Source organism: Primulina eburnea, chromosome 10 (assembly GCF_022965805.1).
Source record: "Primulina eburnea isolate SZY01 chromosome 10, ASM2296580v1, whole genome shotgun sequence".
NCBI lineage: Eukaryota > Viridiplantae > Streptophyta > Magnoliopsida > Lamiales > Gesneriaceae > Primulina > Primulina eburnea.
The window spans coordinates 32,694,619-32,716,141 of NC_133110.1; the positions used below are offsets into that span (position 1 = coordinate 32,694,619).

General features: G+C 37.1%; 2 protein-coding genes across 3 annotated transcripts; one reads left to right on the forward strand and one right to left on the reverse strand.

Moving 5' to 3' along the window:
• The first annotated feature begins 249 nt into the window (after window positions 1–249).
• Window positions 250–1,557, forward strand: LOC140802853 (uncharacterized). Its single transcript, XM_073158468.1, has one exon. The coding sequence runs from the start codon at window positions 250–252 to the stop codon at window positions 1,555–1,557; it is 1,308 nt and encodes a 435-aa protein (XP_073014569.1).
• A 914-nt stretch (window positions 1,558–2,471) lies between these two features.
• On the reverse strand, window positions 2,472–21,390 carry LOC140803900 (uncharacterized). Of its 2 annotated transcripts, XM_073159741.1 has the most exons (5): window positions 21,270–21,390; window positions 21,036–21,093; window positions 20,311–20,441; window positions 19,370–20,095; window positions 19,151–19,293 (listed from the first exon to the last, which is right to left on the reverse strand). In XM_073159741.1, exons 4-5 carry the CDS (start codon window positions 20,003–20,005, stop codon window positions 19,201–19,203), a joined length of 729 nt encoding a protein of 242 aa, XP_073015842.1. In that variant the 5' UTR covers window positions 20,006–20,095; window positions 20,311–20,441; window positions 21,036–21,093; window positions 21,270–21,390; the 3' UTR covers window positions 19,151–19,200. The 2 variants fall into 2 exon arrangements, 1 of the variants encoding a protein (XP_073015842.1); XR_012111976.1 differs by lacking the exons at window positions 19,151–19,293; window positions 19,370–20,095 and adding an exon at window positions 2,472–2,723.
• Between the last annotated feature and the right edge of the window lie 133 nt (window positions 21,391–21,523).

The following is a 21,523-nucleotide window of genomic DNA, read 5'->3' on the forward strand; positions in this document are numbered from 1 at the left end:
GAAATGAATGTTGAAAGGTCGAAATACACTTTATGTGGTGGGATGCATTAAAGAAAAATGCAGTTGGAGAGTGCGAGCAACACGAAAGGCTAATTCAACTCAGTTTGAATTCGAATTTATTGTAACATACACACAAGTGACCTTTCTGACAGAAGACGAAGGCACCGACAAGCAAGTTCTATTGTAGTTGCAGATGTATTGCTAGAAAATTTTAGAGGGCAACAAATCACCCCCGTGCCAAAAACAATAATGACGATGATGCAAAATAAAGGGCTTGGTGTTAGCTACTACAATGCTTGGAAGGGCAAGCAACTTGCTCTTAATCATTTGAGGGGAGATCCAGAAGAAAGTTACAGAACTTTGCCAGCTTATTTATTTGTTGTTAAGCAAGTTAACAAAGATACTATAACTCATTTGGAGACTGACTCTAGTGGAAGATTTAAATACATGTTCCTAGCTTATGGGGTATGCATCTCTGGGTTTCGTAGGATGCGAAAAGTTATAGCAATTGATGGGACTTTTTTGAAGAAAAAATATAGAGGTGTTTTGCTTCTTGCAACAGCCCAAGATGGAGATTTACATCAATACCCCATTGCATGGGCTGTTGTTGACTCAGAGAATGAAATGTCATGGACTTGGTTTTTGCAGAAATTGCATGAACTGATTCCAGATGATCCTGATTTGGTAATTATCTCTGACAGACATGCTGCCATTATCAGCTCAGTGGCCATTTTGTACAAGCACTCACATCATCTACATTGCACATGGCACCTTTCGCAAAATATCGGTACCCATTGTGGTAAAAAGGGTGGTGGGGTTGAGTTGTTCATGCAAACTGCATATGTTTGCAAAATGTCCGACTTTAACATGTTATATGAGAGGTTGAAAAATCAAAACCCAAGTGTGGCTTCATATCTTGAGAAAACCAGTTCACCAAATAAATGGTCTAGAGCTTTCTGCCGAGGTAACCGATATGATATTATGACAACTAATGGGGCTGAGTCGATAAATTCTAGATTGTCTGAGGAAAGAGAGTTACCAATCATAGCACTGTTGAATGCAATTCAAGATATGATTTCAGTTTGGTTCAACAAACACCGCATAGCAGCAGAGTTAGCTTCATGCAGAACGAAGTTGACTCCATCTATAGAGTTGATTTTTCGAACTAGGTTTACTCAATCACAATGTCTAAAGGTAACTCAGTTGAATGATTCTGAATATCATGTAGTTGGTGATGATACAGATGAAATAGTTGATTTCTCCACTTACTCCTGCAGTTGTTGTGTGTTTCAATGTGATAAAATTCCATGTAAAGACGCATTAGCAGCTTGTCATCTAGAAGATTTCGGTATCTATGAGTTGTGCTCACCTTATTACCTTGTGCATATGTGGCTTCAAGCCTACTCGGGTACTATTTACCCCGTGCCTCATTCAAGAGATTGGAAGATTCCCGATTATATTTCTAATTTGGAAATGCTACCTCCTAACTTCAAGCCAAAACGGGGGCGACCAAATAAACGAAGAAGACCATCTATTGGAGAGTTTGGACGACAATGAAAAAAGAAATGCAGCTTATGCAATGATTTTGGACATTATAAGACGAAATGTACTCGTAAAACCACTTGATGTACTAGAAAATATTGTTTTTGAAAGTGGATGGTTGGATGTTTTTTTTAAATGTGATGGAACATTAATGATTTAGTATGAATGAATCGAAGATATTTTGTACTATTCAATGTATAAAATATGATCAAATTAATGTTTTGTGGACTATTTACTATATTATAGTATAATATAATCGTGTGAGTACAAAATATAAAAGTGGCATCAAATAATTCAAAGAGCGACTGAGAGCGATTGAGTGATATATGATTCTTATAATAGAAAATACGAGCAACTTCACATTTGGGATCTATTTACTCTATTTTAGTATAGTATAATAGAGTGATAGTGTGAAATATAAAAATAATGTCATAATACAAAGAGCGACTGAATGATATATGAATGATCTAATAGAACCACTTGATGTACTAGAAAATATTATTTTTTGGAAGCGCGAGGTTGGATTTTTTTTAAAAAAAAATGTAATTGAACATTAATGATTTAACATGAATGAATCGAAGATATTTTGTAATATTCAATGTATAAAATGTGATCAAATTAATGTTTTGTGGACTATTTACTATATTATAGTATATTATAATCGTGTGAGTATAAAATATAAAAGTGGCGTCAAATAATTCAAAGAGCGGCTGAGAGCGGCTGAGTGATATATGATTCTTATAATAGAAAATACGAGCAACTTCACGTTCGGTCGCTCTCAGTCATTTTTCCCTTATTTCACTATGTTTAATTTCGTAAGTTCTTATCCATGGAACAAATAACTAAACCATGGAATCCATGGGATGTAAAACAAATAATTAAACTATGGAACAAATAATTAAACCATGGAATCCAAAAAAGAAAAAAAAACACACAATTGCATAATATCTAGTAGAAACACTACAAATCATTAGTTTTTGTTTGCAGTTGTACATGATCAAAAAAGCTACAAAACATCCCAACAACCACCATGGTATCGCTACAAAATCCAATCTTTATTCCAAGTACATGCTGTTAAATAAGGTCTACATGAGTCGACTATCTTGTCATTTATTTCATATGGATTGAGACGAGCTAATTCCACCTCGATGGTCTTGATCACCCATGCACCACAATCACCTCTGCAAAATTAATATTATTAAAATTAATCATGGAATAAATGTAAAATAAAATAAAATTGAATTTGGTAAAACAAACCCAGCAATATTCTGAGGGAATGACGGCGGTCGTGTATGAAAGGGGATCGGTTACGGTGACCGGAAGCACAATGGAAGTTTAAAAATCAAATTTTAACATGTAATTTTCGGCCACCTCAAGATTTTGTGCAACAAATACAATAAAACACAAAAATGACATTCATAGTGTGTTTAAAATTTTACCTATCAATCTCAAGAGATTGATGATGGCACCAACCAAGTTGTAAACAACTTGGCTCTTGAAAAGGATGACAATCTACAAGCTTCCTCCTTACTCCAAAATTAGGCCCACCACCAACTAGGTAGATCCCCTCAAATTTTGCACTAGAAAAATAGGAGGATTTTTCAAAGAGAAGTATTTTTCATTCCTCAACACTTGAAGAAGAAAATAACAGAAAAACTTTGGGAGAAAAGGTGAGGTGAATTTCGGCCATGGTGCTTGCAAAATGAGGGAAGGGAGACTTGTCTTGGTAGTGGAAAAAGTAGAAATCACTTTTTGCATGCCATGCCTTGAAAACTCAAAAACTAGTCTCCCAACCTTTCACCTCCCATGCATGCATATTATATGGTTTTTTAACAAATTAAAAAACCATGGACTAAATTTAATTATCTCAAACATATTTGAGACTAATTAAACATTACTTGAATTTACCCAAGTCCCACTAGTTAAATAATTAATTTAAATTGAGCTCTACAAGACTCAATATAATTTAATTAATTCAACACTTGAATTAATTTAATTATTTTGACTCTACTAGGTCCACTACTGTTTAATTAATTCAACACTTGAATTAATTTAATTATTTTGACTCTACTAGGTCCACTACTGTTTAATTAATTCAAGTGTTTAGTCCATAATAATGTTTATGAAAATCACAATTTTCAAATACATTATTCACTTGGCAAACTTTTAATTTAGGAACACTTCCATAAATCAAAATTTACATTTCTCTCATCGAAGTCATACTTCTATTTTTCCTTACACTTATAAACTCATTTATAAGTCGTTCAACACATTGAACTAGTTTCTCCTTTATAGAAGTCATACTTCTAATTTTCCTTACACTTATAAACTCCTTTATAAGCCGTTCAACACATTGAACTATTTTTACTTCTCAACGGGATCTAGAAAGCTAGCACTTGTGTGGCCCTCAATGGTTCATTGATACAACTAGCCGTGGGTTCACATCTCCATGTGATTCGGACTAAACATGTCCTTATATGAGCATACTCCAATTGCTCCATTCTTACTTATCAACCTCTTGATAACAAGAACGTCAGAACTCAAGTCTGATAGTACCCAACCAACCATGTTAAACGCCTAGCAACATCGCTTACATGATTCCCTAGGTATCAAATGATAGTGCCTGCAAGAACCATTCAATTATGGTTAGCGTACAGTACGGTCCCTTCAACTCATATATCCCGACCGATTCGACAACCATTGGTTTATCGAGAGTTGTCAATGAATCGATACTATGTGTCATGTCGTAGTTGCATCGATGGTGTAATCTATGAAACCCCTTTCATAATTACCACCATACTCTGGCCAGAGATTTCAACCTACATACACATACGAAATTCCTTATCCAAACAGCCTCCCTTGCTGCATCCGATGCAGCAATGTATTCGGCCTCTGTGCTGGAATCCGCAGTATTGTCTTGCTTGGAACTCTTCCAAGAGACAGCAGCACCACTGAGCATGAATACAAACCTAGAGGTTGACTTCGAGTCATCGATATCGCTTTGGAAGCTAGAGTCGGTATAGCCTTCCAATTTCAGTTCTCCACCCCCATAGACCAAGAACAATTTATTGGTCCTTCTCAAATACTTGAGGATGTCTTTCACAACTTTCAGGTGTGGAAGACCAGGGTTCGATTGATATCTACTCACTACACTTAGTGCGAAAACCACGTCAGGACGTGTAGATATCATCTCATACATTATGCTACCAATCGTAGATGCATAAGAAATGCATGTCATCGCCGCTATCTCTGCATCAGTCTTGGGAGACATAGACTTGGATAGGACACGCCATGACACATTGGTAGGTGTCATCTCTTGGACTCACCCATCGAGAACCGCTTCACGATGGTATCAATGTATGTGGACTGGGTGAGATCAAGCAATCTTTGCGATCTATCTCTATAGATCTGTATCCCAATACAAAAGATGCTTCACCCAAGTCCTGCATCGAGAACTTACTCGCTAACCATATCTTAGTTGATTGCAACATTCCTACATCATTCCCAATTAGTAGAATGTCATCAACATACAACACCAGGAATGTCACAGCACTCCCACTGACCTTCTTATACACACAGGGTTCCTCAGGATTCTTAGCAAAACCAAACTCTTTGATTGTACTATCGAATATGAGGTTCCAACTCCCAGATGCCTGCTTTAGACCATAAATAGATCTATGAAGTTTGCATACCATATGCTCATTTCCGATAGATGTAAACCTTTCAGGTTGAGACATGTAAATCACTTTCTTAAAATCCCCATTAAGAAAGACTGTCTTGACATCCATCTGCCATATCTCATAGTCATACCATGCAGCTATGGCTGGCAATATCCTTATAGACTTGAACATTGCAACTGGTCAAAAGGTTTCCTCAAAGTCAACTCCTTGTCTTTGAGTATATCCTTTTGCCACCAATCGCACCTTGAAGGTCAATACCTTCCCATCCGCCCCAAGTCCCTATGGGAACCGTTCCCTCAGGTGGATCTATAAGATCCCACACTTGGTTTGAATGCATGGAATCCATCTCAGATTCCATTGCTTCAAGCCATTTTTGATGAATCGGCATCAGATAATGTTTCCTTGAAGGTCCTTGGATCACATCCATGGAGAGGCTCATCATGGCCCTCTTCAAGAAGCAGCACATACCTCATAGGTGGTCACGAGACTCTCTCGGATCTTCTAGGAGCTTGTATCTTCTCACTTGGCTCTTCGGGTGTGAGTTCTATAATTGTGGGTGTCTCTCGAACCTCTTCGAGTTCTATCATCTCGCCTTTTCTATCTAATAGAAATTCCTTTTTCCAAAAAGGTTGCATTCCAAGAAACAAACACCTTTGTTTCTTGGGGATGATAGAAATGATATCCAACTGAATTCCGTGGATATCCCACAAAGTAACATAAAATGGATCGACTATCCAATTTATCTCCCACTACCTGCTTCACATAAGCAGGGCTCCCCATATTCTAAGACAAGAATATTTGGGAGGCTTACCCATCCATATCTCATATGGTGTCTGCCTTTGAATGTACATTTAATGGAATATCTTTCAATTTTAAGTTATAGAGATCGTTTTCAAGTTCTCAAGTACCAATTAAACATTCATTCTTGTAAATGTTGCAAACACCTTTGCTAAATAGACAAGAATATCCATCTTTATCACAATAGAAATGGAAATAATGTTTTTTTCACCAAAAAGGTACAAACAAAACATCTCTTAAAAATTAACTTAAAATCATTGTTCAACAATAAGTAAACATTTCTTAAGGTCTTGGCAGCAACTCTTGCTCCATTGCCCATCCTCAAGAAGGTCACACCTTCCCTAAGCTTCCTACTTCTTCCCATCACCTGCAACACATTACAGAGATGTGATCAACATTTGGTATCCAATACCCAAGAAGTAGAGTTAACTGAAATGTTTACTTCAATGTAGAACATACTATTTCCAGAACTTTTCTGGGCAAGATATTCTTTGCAATTACGCCTCCAATGTCCAGGCTTCTTGCAGTGATGACAAACATCACTAGTCTTGTCAGCCCTAACTGGTGTGGCTGCCACAACGGGATTCGGAGATTGCCTCATCAAGGGCACGTTCTTCTTGGGACGTTGGAAAGAACTCTTCTTTCCCTTCCCATGTGGATCAATCTTCGTACCAGATGAAGAACCCACATAAAGAACCAACTTCTCTTTCTTGATGGTTGATTCAAACGTAACAAGCATATTCACCAACTCCTCGAGGGTCGGCTCCATCTTGTTCATGTTGAAGTTCACCACAAAAGGATCAAATGAGCTAGGCAATGATAACAACAACACGTCGGTGGTCAACTCCGAAGGCAAGATCATATACATGCCAACGAGCTTATCCACAAGCCCAATCAACTTCAGGCCATGCTCATGGACCGAGGCCCCATCTCGCATGCGCATAGTGATCAGCTCCTTGACGGTAGCATGCCTAAGAGGCCGTGTTTGCTCACCAAAGAGCTCCTTGTGATGCAAAAGAATGTCAGCAGCACTCTTTGCATCCTCAAAACGCCTCTGCAGCTCATCATTCATAGAAGTCAGCATATAACACCTGGCTATCAAGTCATGGTCACACCATTCCTTGTAAGCCTGCAATTCCTCAGGAGTGCAGTCAGTCGGAGCCTCAACAGGGGGCGACTCAGTCAGTGTATATGCTACCCTTTCCGAATTCAAGACGATTTTCAGGTTTCTTGGCCAAGTGAGGTAATTAGGTCCAGTTAATATGTGTTTGTCGAGTATTACGGATATCGGATTGCGAATCGAAGACATTGTCAATTTGTACTGAAAAGTAAAAACAGATAAATGTTGATGACTATTTTAAAATATTTAGTAAGATATGAAGTTTGGACTTTTACTTCATAAATATTTGCTCCCACTGTTTTGACATCTTTCACTACCCTCTAGTGAAAACGGGAAACTCCTTTCCTCAGTAGGTACGTAAGGTCCAATTAGCGAATTATGATCCCGAATAATATCATTCAATCACAATTCCTAAAAGGTAGTTTCCAATTGCATCACAATGCAACCCTCTACGTAAACTTTTGCCTCACGTTTGATTAGGACCCAATAATATGACGTCGTTCATCTTCACGTGTCAAGCCTTACCCATCGATGTTGAACCTTAATGGACGGTCGCCATGAGTTCCCCCAATAATATGAGCCGAAATCATGGGAGTTCCACGTAGTTCACATCATCATGTCAATGGATGTCACAGCTTTCCGGCACCCAAAGCTCCCCCAATAATATGAGCCGAGCCCCGAGTACGGGTAGCGTTCATCATGCACCCATTGTCGATGGAAGACATGGAAATTATAAACAAATTTATAATTCCCCTTTTCGGGCTTGATATTAATTTTGAGTCTTATTCAAAATGAGGGTTTTTTAATTTTGAAAGGTCTCATCATTAATTTTTATGTTAAAAGCTCGCCATGTTTGATCGTATGTTTGTCGGATTCATGCAACTTTGTTATTATCATAATAATAACGCACATACTCATTATTTATAACATATCATGCATATATTATAAACAGTAAACAAAACAAGGATGATCAATCGCCCCAATACTAATGGACCGTGTGAGCTAAACACGGGCCTAGGTCCAATCCTAGGGAAATGCATGGGATGCAAATGCAACTATTACATAAGCTTCCAATATTTACATGTCTTCGATCTTCATAATCATCATGGCCACCATCTTCCAATCTTGATCATCCACTATACTAATATTTACAAACAAATATCCATGGCAAATAGGGATACATCTCATGGGGTGGGAACGGGCCATAAACCAAGCCCACTTTATAAATTGATAATTAATACAATCATTCAACACAAAATATCCTAGCATACACCTAGCAAATTGGGCTTGGGCTTTTGATCATCATTCATGCATAATATCACATATCATACACCATCAATTAATTATCACAATAATTAATTGATCCAATATTATATATCTTGATCCAATCACTAACCGCCACGATTATAAACCAAATTAACAAAGTATACAAACACCTTTGTCTACTTTCCAATTAATTTATTTATAACCGAATTTATTGTAAATCACCATTTACTATAAATATTTAAAGTCCAACTTAAAATATTTATTTCATGAGAAAATATTTGCAACTTTTGTAATTTTAAACTTAAGGGCCCAAAAATTCATTTTTCACCAAAAACGTTTTGGCCCATTTAAAATTCACAAACATGTTAGCCATCCAATGGCCCAACAACTCAAGGCCCATGACACTTTGATATTCCAAAACACCTTTTGGAAACCCTAGTCGTCATCGTCATCGCCGAAGCTCCGTCGCCGGATTCCGGCAACAAAAAATTTTTTTTTTTTTATTAAATTGATGGGGTTGTTCGGGCTGCCCGGGCTACCCGAAACGGGCAGCAACATGCTGCCCGAAATATGCTCCATCAAACCTTGAATTTTGTTGCAAAATTTCATCCTCATGCGGTTAGAAATCAATCTCAATATAATATCTTGTAGTTGCTACACAAAATCGTAACCATAGCTCTGATACCACTTGAAAGGGGATCGGTTACGGTGACCGGAAGCGCAACGGAAGTTTAAAAATCAAATTTTTACATGTAATTTTCGGCCACCTCAAGATTTTGTGCAACAAATACAATAAAACACCAAAATGAAATTCATAGTGTGTTTAGAATTTTACCTATCAATATCAAGAGATTGATGATGGCACCAACTAAGTTGTAAAAAACTTGGCTCTTGAAAAGGATGACAATCTACAAGCTTCCTCCTTACTCCAAAATTAGGCCCACCACCAACTAGGTAGATCCCCTCAAATTTTGCACTAGAAAAATAGGAGGATTTTTCAAAGAGAAGTATTTTTCATTCCTCAACACTTGAAGAAGAAAATAACAGAAAAACTTTGGGAGAAAAGGTGAGGTGAATTTCGGCCATGGTGCTTGCAAAATGAGGGAAGGGAGACTTGTCTTGGTAGTGGAAAAAGTAGAAATCACTTTTTGCATGCCATGCCTTGAAAACTCAAAAAGTAGTCTCCCAACCTTTCACCTCCCATGCATGCATATTATATGGTTTTTTAACAAATTAAAAAATGATGGACTAAATTTAATTATCTCAAACATATTTGAGACCAATTAAACATTACTTGAATTTACCCAAGTCTCACTAGTTAAATAATTAATTTAAATTGAGCTCTACAAGACTCAATATAATTTAATTAATTCAACACTTGAATTAATTTAATTATTTTGACTCTACTAGGTCCACTACTGTTTAATTAATTCAACACTTGAATTAATTTATTTAGTCCATAATAATGTTTATGAAAATCACAATTTTCAAATACATTATTCACTTGGCAAACTTTTAATTTAGGAACACTTCCATAAATCAAAATTTACATTTCTCTCATCGAAGTCATACTTCTATTTTTCCTTACACTTATAAACTCATTTATAAGTCGTTCAACACATTGAACTAGTTTCTCCTTTATAGAAGTCATACTTCTAATTTTCCTTACACTTATAAACTCCTTTATAAGCCGTTCAACACATTGAACTATTTTTACTTCTCAACGGGATCTAGAAAGCTAGCACTTGTGTGGCCCTCAATGGTTCATTGATACAACTAGCCGTGGGTTCACATCTCCATGTGATTCGGACTAAACATGTCCTTATATGAGCATACTCCAATTGCTCCATTCTTACTTATCAACCTCTTGATAACAAGAACGTCAGAACTCAAGTCTGATAGTACCCAACCAACCATGTTAAACGCCTAGCAACATCGCTTACATGATTCCCTAGGTATCAAATGATAGTGCCTGCAAGAACCATTCAATTATGGTTAGCGTACAGTACGGTCCCTTCAACTCATATATCCCGACCGATTCGACAACCATTGGTTTATCGAGAGTTGTCAATGAATCGATACTATGTGTCATGTCGTAGTTGCATCGATGGTGTAATCTATGAAACCCCTTTCATAATTACCACCATACTCTGGCCAGAGATTTCAACCTACATACACATACGAAATTCCTTATCCAAACAGCCTCCCTTGCTGCATCCGATGCTGCAATGTATTCGGCCTCTGTGCTGGAATCCGCAGTATTGTCTTGCTTGGAACTCTTCCAAGAGACAGCAGCACCACTGAGCATGAATACAGACCTAGAGGTTGACTTCGAGTCATCGATATCGCTTTGGAAGCTAGAGTCGGTATAGCCTTCCAATTTCAGTTCTCCACCCCCATAGACCAAGAACAATTTATTGGTCCTTCTCAAATACTTGAGGATGTCTTTCACAACTTTCAGGTGTGGAAGACCAGGGTTCGATTGATTATCTACTCACTACACTTAGTGCGAAAACCACGTCAGGACGTGTAGATATCATCTCATACATTATGCTACCAATCGTAGATGCATAAGAAATGCATGTCATCGCTGCTATCTCTGCATCAGTCTTGGGAGACATAGACTTGGATAGGGACACGCCATGACACATTGGTAGGTGTCATCTCTTGGACTCACCCATCGAGAACCGCTTCACGATGGTATCAATGTATGTGGACTGGGTGAGATCAAGCAATCTTTGCGATCTATCTCTATAGATCTGTATCCCAATACAAAAGATGCTTCACCCAAGTCCTGCATCGAGAACTTACTCGCTAACCATATCTTAGTTGATTGCAACATTCCTACATCATTCCCAATTAGTAGAATGTCATCAACATACAACACCAGGAATGTCACAGCACTCCCACTGACCTTCTTATACACACAGGGTTCCTCAGGATTCTTAGCAAAACCAAACTCTTTGATTGTACTATCGAATATGAGGTTCCAACTCCCAGATGCCTGCTTTAGACCATAAATAGATCTCTGAAGTTTGCATACCATATGCTCATTTCCGATAGATGTAAACCTTTCAGGTTGAGACATGTAAATCACTTTCTTAAAATCCCCATTAAGAAAGACTGTCTTGACATCCATCTGCCATATCTCATAGTCATACCATGCAGCTATGGCTGGCAATATCCTTATAGACTTGAACATTGCAACTGGTCAAAAGGTTTCCTCAAAGTCAACTCCTTGTCTTTGAGTATATCCTTTTGCCACCAATCGCGCCTTGAAGGTCAATACCTTCCCATCCGCCCCAAGTCCCTATGGGAACCGTTCCCTCAGGTGGATCTATAAGATCCCACACTTGGTTTGAATGCATGGAATCCATCTCAGATTCCATTGCTTCAAGCCATTTTTGATGAATCGGCATCAGATAATGTTTCCTTGAAGGTCCTTGGATCACATCCATGGAGAGGCTCATCATGGCCCTCTTCAAGAAGCAGCACATACCTCATAGGTGGTCACGAGACTCTCTCGGATCTTCTAGGAGCTTGTATCTTCTCACTTGGCTCTTCGGGTGTGAGTTCTATAATTGTGGGTGTCTCTCGAACCTCTTCGAGTTCTATCATCTCGCCTTTTCTATCTAATAGAAATTCCTTTTTCCAAAAAGGTTGCATTCCAAGAAACAAACACTTTTGTTTCTTGGGGATGATAGAAATGATATCCAACTGAATTCCGTGGATATCCCACAAAGTAACATAAAATGGATCGACTATCCAATTTATCTCCCACTACCTGCTTCACATAAGCAGGGCTCCCCATATTCTAAGACAAGAATATTTGGGAGGCTTACCCATCCATATCTCATATGGTGTCTGCCTTTGAATGTACATTTAATGGAATATCTTTCAATTTTAAGTTATAGAGATCGTTTTCAAGTTCTCAAGTACCAATTAAACATTCATTCTTGTAAATGTTGCAAACACCTTTGCTAAATAGACAAGAATATCCATCTTTATCACAATAGAAATGGAAATAATGTTTTTTTCACCAAAAAGGTACAAACAAAACATCTCTTAAAAATTAACTTAAAATCATTGTTCAACAATAAGTAAACATTTCTTAAGGTCTTGGCAGCAACTCTTGCTCCATTGCCCATCCTCAAGAAGGTCACACCTTCCCTAAGCTTCCTACTTCTTCCCATCACCTGCAACACATTACAGAGATGTGATCAACATTTGGTATCCAATACCCAAGAAGTAGAGTTAACTGAAATGTTTACTTCAATGTAGAACATACTATTTCCAGAACTTTTCTGGGCAAGATATTCTTTGCAATTACGCCTCCAATGTCCAGGCTTCTTGCAGTGATGACAAACATCACTAGTCTTGTCAGCCCTAACTGGTGTGGCTGCCACAACGGGATTCGGAGATTGCCTCATCAAGGGCACGTTCTTCTTGGGACGTTGGAAAGAACTCTTCTTTCCCTTCCCATGTGGATCAATCTTCGTACCAGATGAAGAACCCACATAAAGAACCAACTTCTCTTTCTTGATGGTTGATTCAAACGTAACAAGCATATTCACCAACTCCTCGAGGGTCGGCTCCATCTTGTTCATGTTGAAGTTCACCACAAAAGGATCAAATGAGCTAGGCAATGATAACAACAACACGTCGGTGGTCAACTCCGAAGGCAAGATCATATACATGCCAACGAGCTTATCCACAAGCCCAATCAACTTCAGGCCATGCTCATGGACCGAGGCCCCATCTCGCATGCGCATAGTGATCAGCTCCTTGACGGTAGCATGCCTAAGAGGCCGTGTTTGCTCACCAAAGAGCTCCTTGTGATGCAAAAGAATGTCAGCAGCACTCTTTGCATCCTCAAAACGCCTCTGCAGCTCATCATTCATAGAAGTCAGCATATAACACCTGGCTATCAAGTCATGGTCACACCATTCCTTGTAAGCCTGCAATTCCTCAGGAGTGCAGTCAGTCGGAGCCTCAACAGGGGGCGACTCAGTCAGTGTATATGCTACCCTTTCCGAATTCAAGACGATTTTCAGGTTTCTTAGCCAAGTGAGGTAATTAGGTCCAGTTAATATGTGTTTGTCGAGTATTACGGATATCTGATTGCGAATCGAAGACATTGTCAATTTGTACTGAAAAGTAAAAACAGATAAATGTTGATGACTATTTTAAAATATTTAGTAAGATATGAAGTTTGGACTTTTACTTCATAAATATTTGCTCCCACTGTTTTGACATCTTTCACTACCCTCTAGTGAAAACGGGAAACTCCTTTCCTCAGTAGGTACGTAAGGTCCAATTAGCGAATTATGATCCCGAATAATATCATTCAATCACAATTCCTAAAAGGTAGTTTCCAATTGCATCACAATGCAACCCTCTACGTAAACTTTTGCCTCACGTTTGATTAGGACCCAATAATATGACGTCGTTCATCTTCACGTGTCAAGCCTTACCCATCGATGTTGAACCTTAATGGACGGTCGCCATGAGTTCCCCCAATAATATGAGCCGAAATCATGGGAGTTCCACGTAGTTCACATCATCATGTCAATGGATGTCACAGCTTTCCGGCACCCAAAGCTCCCCCAATAATATGAGCCGAGCCCCGAGTACGGGTAGCGTTCATCATGCACCCATTGTCGATGGAAGACATGGAAATTATAAACAAATTTATAATTCCCCTTTTCGGGCTTGATATTAATTTTGAGTCTTATTCAAAATGAGGGTTTTTTAATTTTGAAAGGTCTCATCATTAATTTTTATGTTAAAAGCTCGCCATGTTTGATCGTATGTTTGTCGGATTCATGCAACTTTGTTATTATCATAATAATAACGCACATACTCATTATTTATAACATATCATGCATATATTATAAACAGTAAACAAAACAAGGATGATCAATCGCCCCAATACTAATGGACCGTGTGAGCTAAACACGGGCCTAGGTCCAATCCTAGGGAAATGCATGGGATGCAAATGCAACTATTACATAAGCTTCCAATATTTACATGTCTTCGATCTTCATAATCATCATGGCCACCATCTTCCAATCTTGATCATCCACTATACTAATATTTACAAACAAATATCCATGGCAAATAGGGATACATCTCATGGGGTGGGAACGGGCCATAAACCAAGCCCACTTTATAAATTGATAATTAATACAATCATTCAACACAAAATATCCTAGCATACACCTAGCAAATTGGGCTTGGGCTTTTGATCATCATTCATGCATAATATCACATATCATACACCATCAATTAATTATCACAATAATTAATTGATCCAATATTATATATCTTGATCCAATCACTAACCGCCACGATTATAAACCAAATTAACAAAGTATACAAACACCTTTGTCTACTTTCCAATTAATTTATTTATAACCGAATTTATTGTAAATCACCATTTACTATAAATATTTAAAGTCCAACTTAAAATATTTATTTCATGAGAAAATATTTGCAACTTTTGTAATTTTAAACTTAAGGGCCCAAAAATTCATTTTTCACCAAAAACGTTTTGGCCCATTTAAAATTCACAAACATGTTAGCCATCCAATGGCCCAACAACTCAAGGCCCATGACACTTTGATATTCCAAAACACCTTTTGGAAACCCTAGTCGTCATCGTCATCGCCGAAGCTCCGTCGCCGGATTCCGGCAACAAAAAATTTTTTTTTTTTATTAAATTGATGGGGTTGTTCGGGCTGCCCGGGCTACCCGAAACGGGCAGCAACATGCTGCCCGAAATATGCTCCATCAAACCTTGAATTTTGTTGCAAAATTTCATCCTCATGCGGTTAGAAATCAATCTCAATATAATATCTTGTAGTTGCTACACAAAATCGTAACCATAGCTCTGATACCACTTGAAAGGGGATCGGTTACGGTGACCGGAAGCGCAACGGAAGTTTAAAAATCAAATTTTTACATGTAATTTTCGGCCACCTCAAGATTTTGTGCAACAAATACAATAAAACACCAAAATGAAATTCATAGTGTGTTTAGAATTTTACCTATCAATATCAAGAGATTGATGATGGCACCAACTAAGTTGTAAAAAACTTGGCTCTTGAAAAGGATGACAATCTACAAGCTTCCTCCTTACTCCAAAATTAGGCCCACCACCAACTAGGTAGATCCCCTCAAATTTTGCACTAGAAAAATAGGAGGATTTTTCAAAGAGAAGTATTTTTCATTCCTCAACACTTGAAGAAGAAAATAACAGAAAAACTTTGGGAGAAAAGGTGAGGTGAATTTCGGCCATGGTGCTTGCAAAATGAGGGAAGGGAGACTTGTCTTGGTAGTGGAAAAAGTAGAAATCACTTTTTGCATGCCATGCCTTGAAAACTCAAAAAGTAGTCTCCCAACCTTTCACCTCCCATGCATGCATATTATATGGTTTTTTAACAAATTAAAAAATGATGGACTAAATTTAATTATCTCAAACATATTTGAGACCAATTAAACATTACTTGAATTTACCCAAGTCTCACTAGTTAAATAATTAATTTAAATTGAGCTCTACAAGACTCAATATAATTTAATTAATTCAACACTTGAATTAATTTAATTATTTTGACTCTACTAGGTCCACTACTGTTTAATTAATTCAACACTTGAATTAATTTATTTAGTCCATAATAATGTTTATGAAAATCACAATTTTCAAATACATTATTCACTTGGCAAACTTTTAATTTAGGAACACTTCCATAAATCAATATTTACATTTCTCTCATCGAAGTCATACTTCTATTTTTCCTTACACTTATAAACTCATTTATAAGTCGTTCAACACATTGAACTAGTTTCTCCTTTATAGAAGTCATACTTCTAATTTTCCTTACACTTATAAACTCCTTTATAAGCCGTTCAACACATTGAACTATTTTTACTTCTCAACGGGATCTAGAAAGCTAGCACTTGTGTGGCCCTCAATGGTTCATTGATACAACTAGCCGTGGGTTCACATCTCCATGTGATTCGGACTAAACATGTCCTTATATGAGCATACCCCAATTGCTCCATTCTTACTTATCAACCCCTTGATAACAAGAACGTCAGAACTCAAGTCTGATAGTACCCAACCAACCATGTTAAACGCCTAGCAACATCGCTTACATGATTCCCTAGGTATCAAATGATAGTGTCTGCAAGAACCATTCAATTATGGTTAGCGTACAATACGGTCCCTTCAACTCATATATCCCGACCGATTCGACAACCATTGGTTTATCGAGAGTTGTCAATGAATCGATACTATGTGTCATGTCGTAGTTGCATCGATGGTGTAATTTATGAAACCCATTTCATAATTACCACCATACTCTGGCCAGAGATTTCAACCTACATACACATGATAACACATAGGATATCCATACCCCGAAGGTAAGCGGTGAATCCCCGACTACAATGCATCGACTCCTATGTGTTTCGACAGAACACCCAACCTTGCCACCTGATGACCCCATGAGAGTCGGTAAACAAGTCAAAGTGTAATTCTAGCACATAGAGTCTCAATGTTGTCCCGGGTCATAAGGACTAATGGTGTAAAACCATAAACTAGGACGTTTCCACTCGATAAGTGAGAACCACTTGGAAAGTCCTTTAATGGAGGGTTGTTCAGTGCACTCTACCAGGAGCACCTATCTGCATGCTCGGACATCACAATGTCCCCTACCAATGAAACATGGTACTCACATCGCAGATACTAGTCTCTAACTCGAGCGGCCTATATCCTTCTTAGTGGCGGCTGAATCGACTAGGAACCGTTTAGAATATACAGTATTACAAATATGAGTTTCATGATACTCATCATATGAGCATCTCATATTCTTTCTACTATTTGTATTCTACTATTTGTATATTCAAGGGCTTTATCTATGCAACTAGCATGGGTATACAGATAAAGATGTGCCAAAATAATAATTTCAAATATTATTAAAATAAAGATTGCTTATACATAGAGTTTCATTGTGAACACTCGGCCAACACTTGGCTCGACGGGCACCTACTCTAACAGTGTAATCTTCCATGTATCGGTTGTTACTACGCCCACAATATTCAATAATCGAGGTATTAGAACTTGTAGCGGACGAACATACGACTCCATGTTAATCTCTTTGGTTAAACAGATTCCAAAATCATAAATTATGATAGATGTGGCCTTTATATCGATTTTTACAGCAACCCAATGGTTGGGGACATGGTAAGGCACAAGGATAAATGATGTTTCTTTCCGTGGCAATGATTTCCATTTTCTACTTGATCCTTCAGCCACTCGAATCAAATCCTCCCAATGACAATGAGACATACCCTTTTCAGCTTTGGAATGGACAACACCCAAAAGTCCACTAAAATAACCACCCATTATAGCAATGTCTTGTGCCACTAAATGAGGATACTTTTTTTGAAGCACCAAAAACCCATTCATGCATTCGTTAATGTGCTATAAATAATAAAAAAGATTAATGATTAGCACAAAACACATGAAGAACATATATATTAATTAAATAGATTGAATCATATATACTCACAAAAGATCCAAGCCACGACCTAGGAAAATTAAACCATTTCTTAGGCAGCCATTAGGCATTGACGAGTGCCTTTCATTGTTTTAATTTGCTCCTTCAAAGCTTTAGTTAGCTTCGGTGACTTTGCTATTTGAAGTGGTTGAAATGTGCCATTACATGATCCAAGTTGATGGCTAACTAATACAGGGGGCGTCTCTGACAATTGCATGAAGGGAGACGATAAGTACGACGACTTCTTGATTTGCCTCTTAACCCTGACATAGGTTAATAAAATGTTATTGTAAGCTTTCTTATCATCATTATTGTTTGCATTTCCAACTGGTTGTGCATTGGAAGCTCCTTCATCAACTACGAATTGTTGGGGAGTGTGCAAGATATGTTTGCTTGGTTGGATCATGGAGTGTCCATTTAGAGGAGATGTAGAACCTGTATGTAAAAATATATATCTAAAAATATTTAATCAGGTGACATTACTTATCCACTAAAGCATGTGACTTACCTTCTGATGGCAAGACTTCTTCATTAACACAATTGATATCAAACATCTTTTGTCTCTTTGCTTCTGGAAGTATACTAGTTGGTTGACATGATGTCTCTGCTGGATTTTTTTTCCTATTTTTTTACCTGGACAGATACCTCTTCAAGCTTATCCTCAATCTTAGTAAATCTTTCATCCACGTATGCTTGCAATTTTGTAAACTTCTCATCTATATAATCTCGAAGTTGGACAAAATAATTTGGAACACTGGGAACCTCTCCAACAAAAGCACTCGGATCAATATGTGTGGAGGTGTGTGGTCGATCTTCTTCTTGACGAAGTGGAGGTGATTGTTTGTCATGTGCATCTGCTCTCTGGCTTTGCATATCTTCAAAAAAATTTCTCTTCTAAGGGTTGATCAACGTTTTCGGGACTGCTATCTGCATAGCAGTATACATTTTGTCTCTCCGACAACAATGGCAGAACATGCGATAAATTAGGATCTGAATTAGAAAATTGACCATTTGCGATGAATGAGGCTTGTAGTTCCAACTCTGTAGGTGTCAACAAGCTAATAACCATCTGTATATTTCAAATTATAAAATTCCAACACTCAATTACAATTAAATATCTTTGAAATATTAAATAAATTATTGGCAAAATACGCACCCTGTTTAAACACTCATGTGATGCTTGAACAACTTCATTGTACTTTGGAGATGATTTCACATGCCAATCATTTGAAATCTATCCACACATACGCGGAAGTATCATGTTATATCTATCTCTTCGCTTAGCAAACTTCTTTGCAATGCCAGGAATACATTCATATGCAAGAATCTGCATTAAAAAAATTATAGCCAACTTAATATTAAATAAATTAACTAAATAAATACAAAACAAATATATATATTACTTGCAATGGATGAACAAATCCGTTCGAAGTAAACGCTCCATATTCGACAATCTTTTCGTTCTTCTTCTTTTTCTTCAATTTGATTGAAGTTAAATCTCGCTTTATACTTTTAAGAACTTCGTTATAAGCTATCGTACCCCAATGATATTTGTTAAACAAATCCAAATCCTCCACTAAACTCAAAAGCATGTTGTCAACTTGAGGAACTGTCTTTTGTCGAACTGGCCAAAGAACAGCAGCATCAAAGTACAAACATGCTAACTTCAATTTTTCCAAATTTATAGTGCGTTCAGGTGTTTTTCTCATTTCCATTAGTTTTGTCGCCACCTCCTCAATATATACATTTTCATTGCCACAAAAATGTCTATCCCGAAATTTCATCGTCTCTCCAACTTCAGGAAAATCTTCTGAACAATCAAGCCCAGTTATAAGTGCATACTCCATTTTCGAAAATCTCAACGGTCTTTGATTCACAACCATCCACAACTCATCACTAGTAGTCTTACATGACTGTCGAGCCATCAAGAACCATATAATCTGACTGGATAAATTGTAATCACTTACATAATTAATTAAATTACCAAATTGAGTTCCATCAATCATATTCTGCATCTCTGCATAATTGAGGCATTCCATGATAGTTTCTGATACACTTTTGAAATGAGAGTTTAAACTTAACTTACATTAAAAGTGATTCTTTCTCAATAACTGAGGTTTCAATTTTACCTACACTCGAAAAAACATAAATGATATAAAAAATATAAATATTTTTCAAACATAAACAACAAATACAATGTTGAACACAATTTCTCAACAAAAACACAAATAGTTTATTCATTTATCAGTTACAGATATGAAAGAAAGTTTAGGCAAAAACTCAATTCCACAAATCTAACTAAAAGTAAAAACTCTATAAAATTAACATAAAACGATAAACTTACCCAAACTTTTTCTTCAGACATTTTAATTACAAATGTTAAATGTATGGTTATTTAAATGGTCCTTGATTAGTGAATTAGACCATTGATTGATAGAAAATTTCAATGGAGCTAAGAGAAGAACGGTCGGTCACCTAAGGAGAAGAAGGAATGATATTGTTAGTTTAATGTCACTCATAAAATAATTATATCAAAGAGAATATTCAAAACTAAGAATTGAACTCATGCAAAAACAATTTTATAAATGATTTACTAAAAAGAAATAAATTAACCTCAAACACAAATAATTTATTAATAATAAATCGTTTAGTTGAACTTGCGGGCTGTGTATCAATTTTAGACCATTGATTGATTCAATGGAAAATTTTTCTAAGCTGGACTTGCGGGCTGGGTATCACCAAATCCGGATGGATTCCAGGGACATTCACAAGACAGCTTTTCGGAATCATGGGGTTCATTATGAATTCACTGTTGTGCCATTCATTTTGAAGAGTTAAAGGATCAACAATTAAAGGATTGGGCCACCAAAGGAATATGGTTTGAAACAGAAATCTAACTTCACAGAGTACAAATTAAGGAACATTCGATGGCGATCTTTTATACGATTATACAACATAATTAATTGCTGTCAAAGTCAAAACTGGTATCATTATTACAATACAATCTGCATAATCCCTTAGGAGATAATAGGGTAAAGAAAGGAAGGAAAAGGGAACTCCGGTGCTTACCTCGAAGCATGAACAATCGCAAGAAATTCTGTGAGCTCGAAATGCCACCTTAATTGAACTGCAGCCAAAGCGAACATGATAACGATGAAAACAATCAATTGAAAACTAAAGAGTGAACCTGAAGCGAGAAGAAGACGAGGATCCAAATAGCTGATAGGAAGTAGGAATCCCATAAATATAAACAAAATTAAACACATACAATAAGATTATGAAAAGAAATCGACGGTGGCTCACTTTCCGTTTAAGATTGTAACGGTGCCACTCAGATTTGTAGTGAAGCTTCTGCTCAGAATCGTCGAGGAATTCTTTGTTGCAAGTCAATCCCGATGTCTGATGGCACCAAATGCAGAAGACAGCCCACAATGGGATTTCAAAAGAAAGAAAACGTCAGGGTTAAATAAAAGAAAAAAAATAAGGATTTGAAAATATTTAAAGTAGGGATAGAATAGATATTTCCAACATGAAAATTAGTTTTTTAAATATGAGAT

Bases quoted from the DNA above. Each gene is read 5' to 3' on its own strand.
- LOC140802853 (XM_073158468.1), top strand. From the start codon at position 250: ATGACGATGATGCAAAATAAAGGGCTTGGTGTTAGCTACTACAATGCT.
- LOC140803900 (XM_073159741.1), bottom strand. From the start codon at position 20,005: ATGGAATGCCTCAATTATGCAGAGATGCAGAATATGATTGATGGAACT. The intron at 19,294-19,369 runs GTAATATATATA...TTTTTAATGCAG, and splicing joins GATTTGTTCATCCATTGCAA to ATTCTTGCATATGAATGTAT.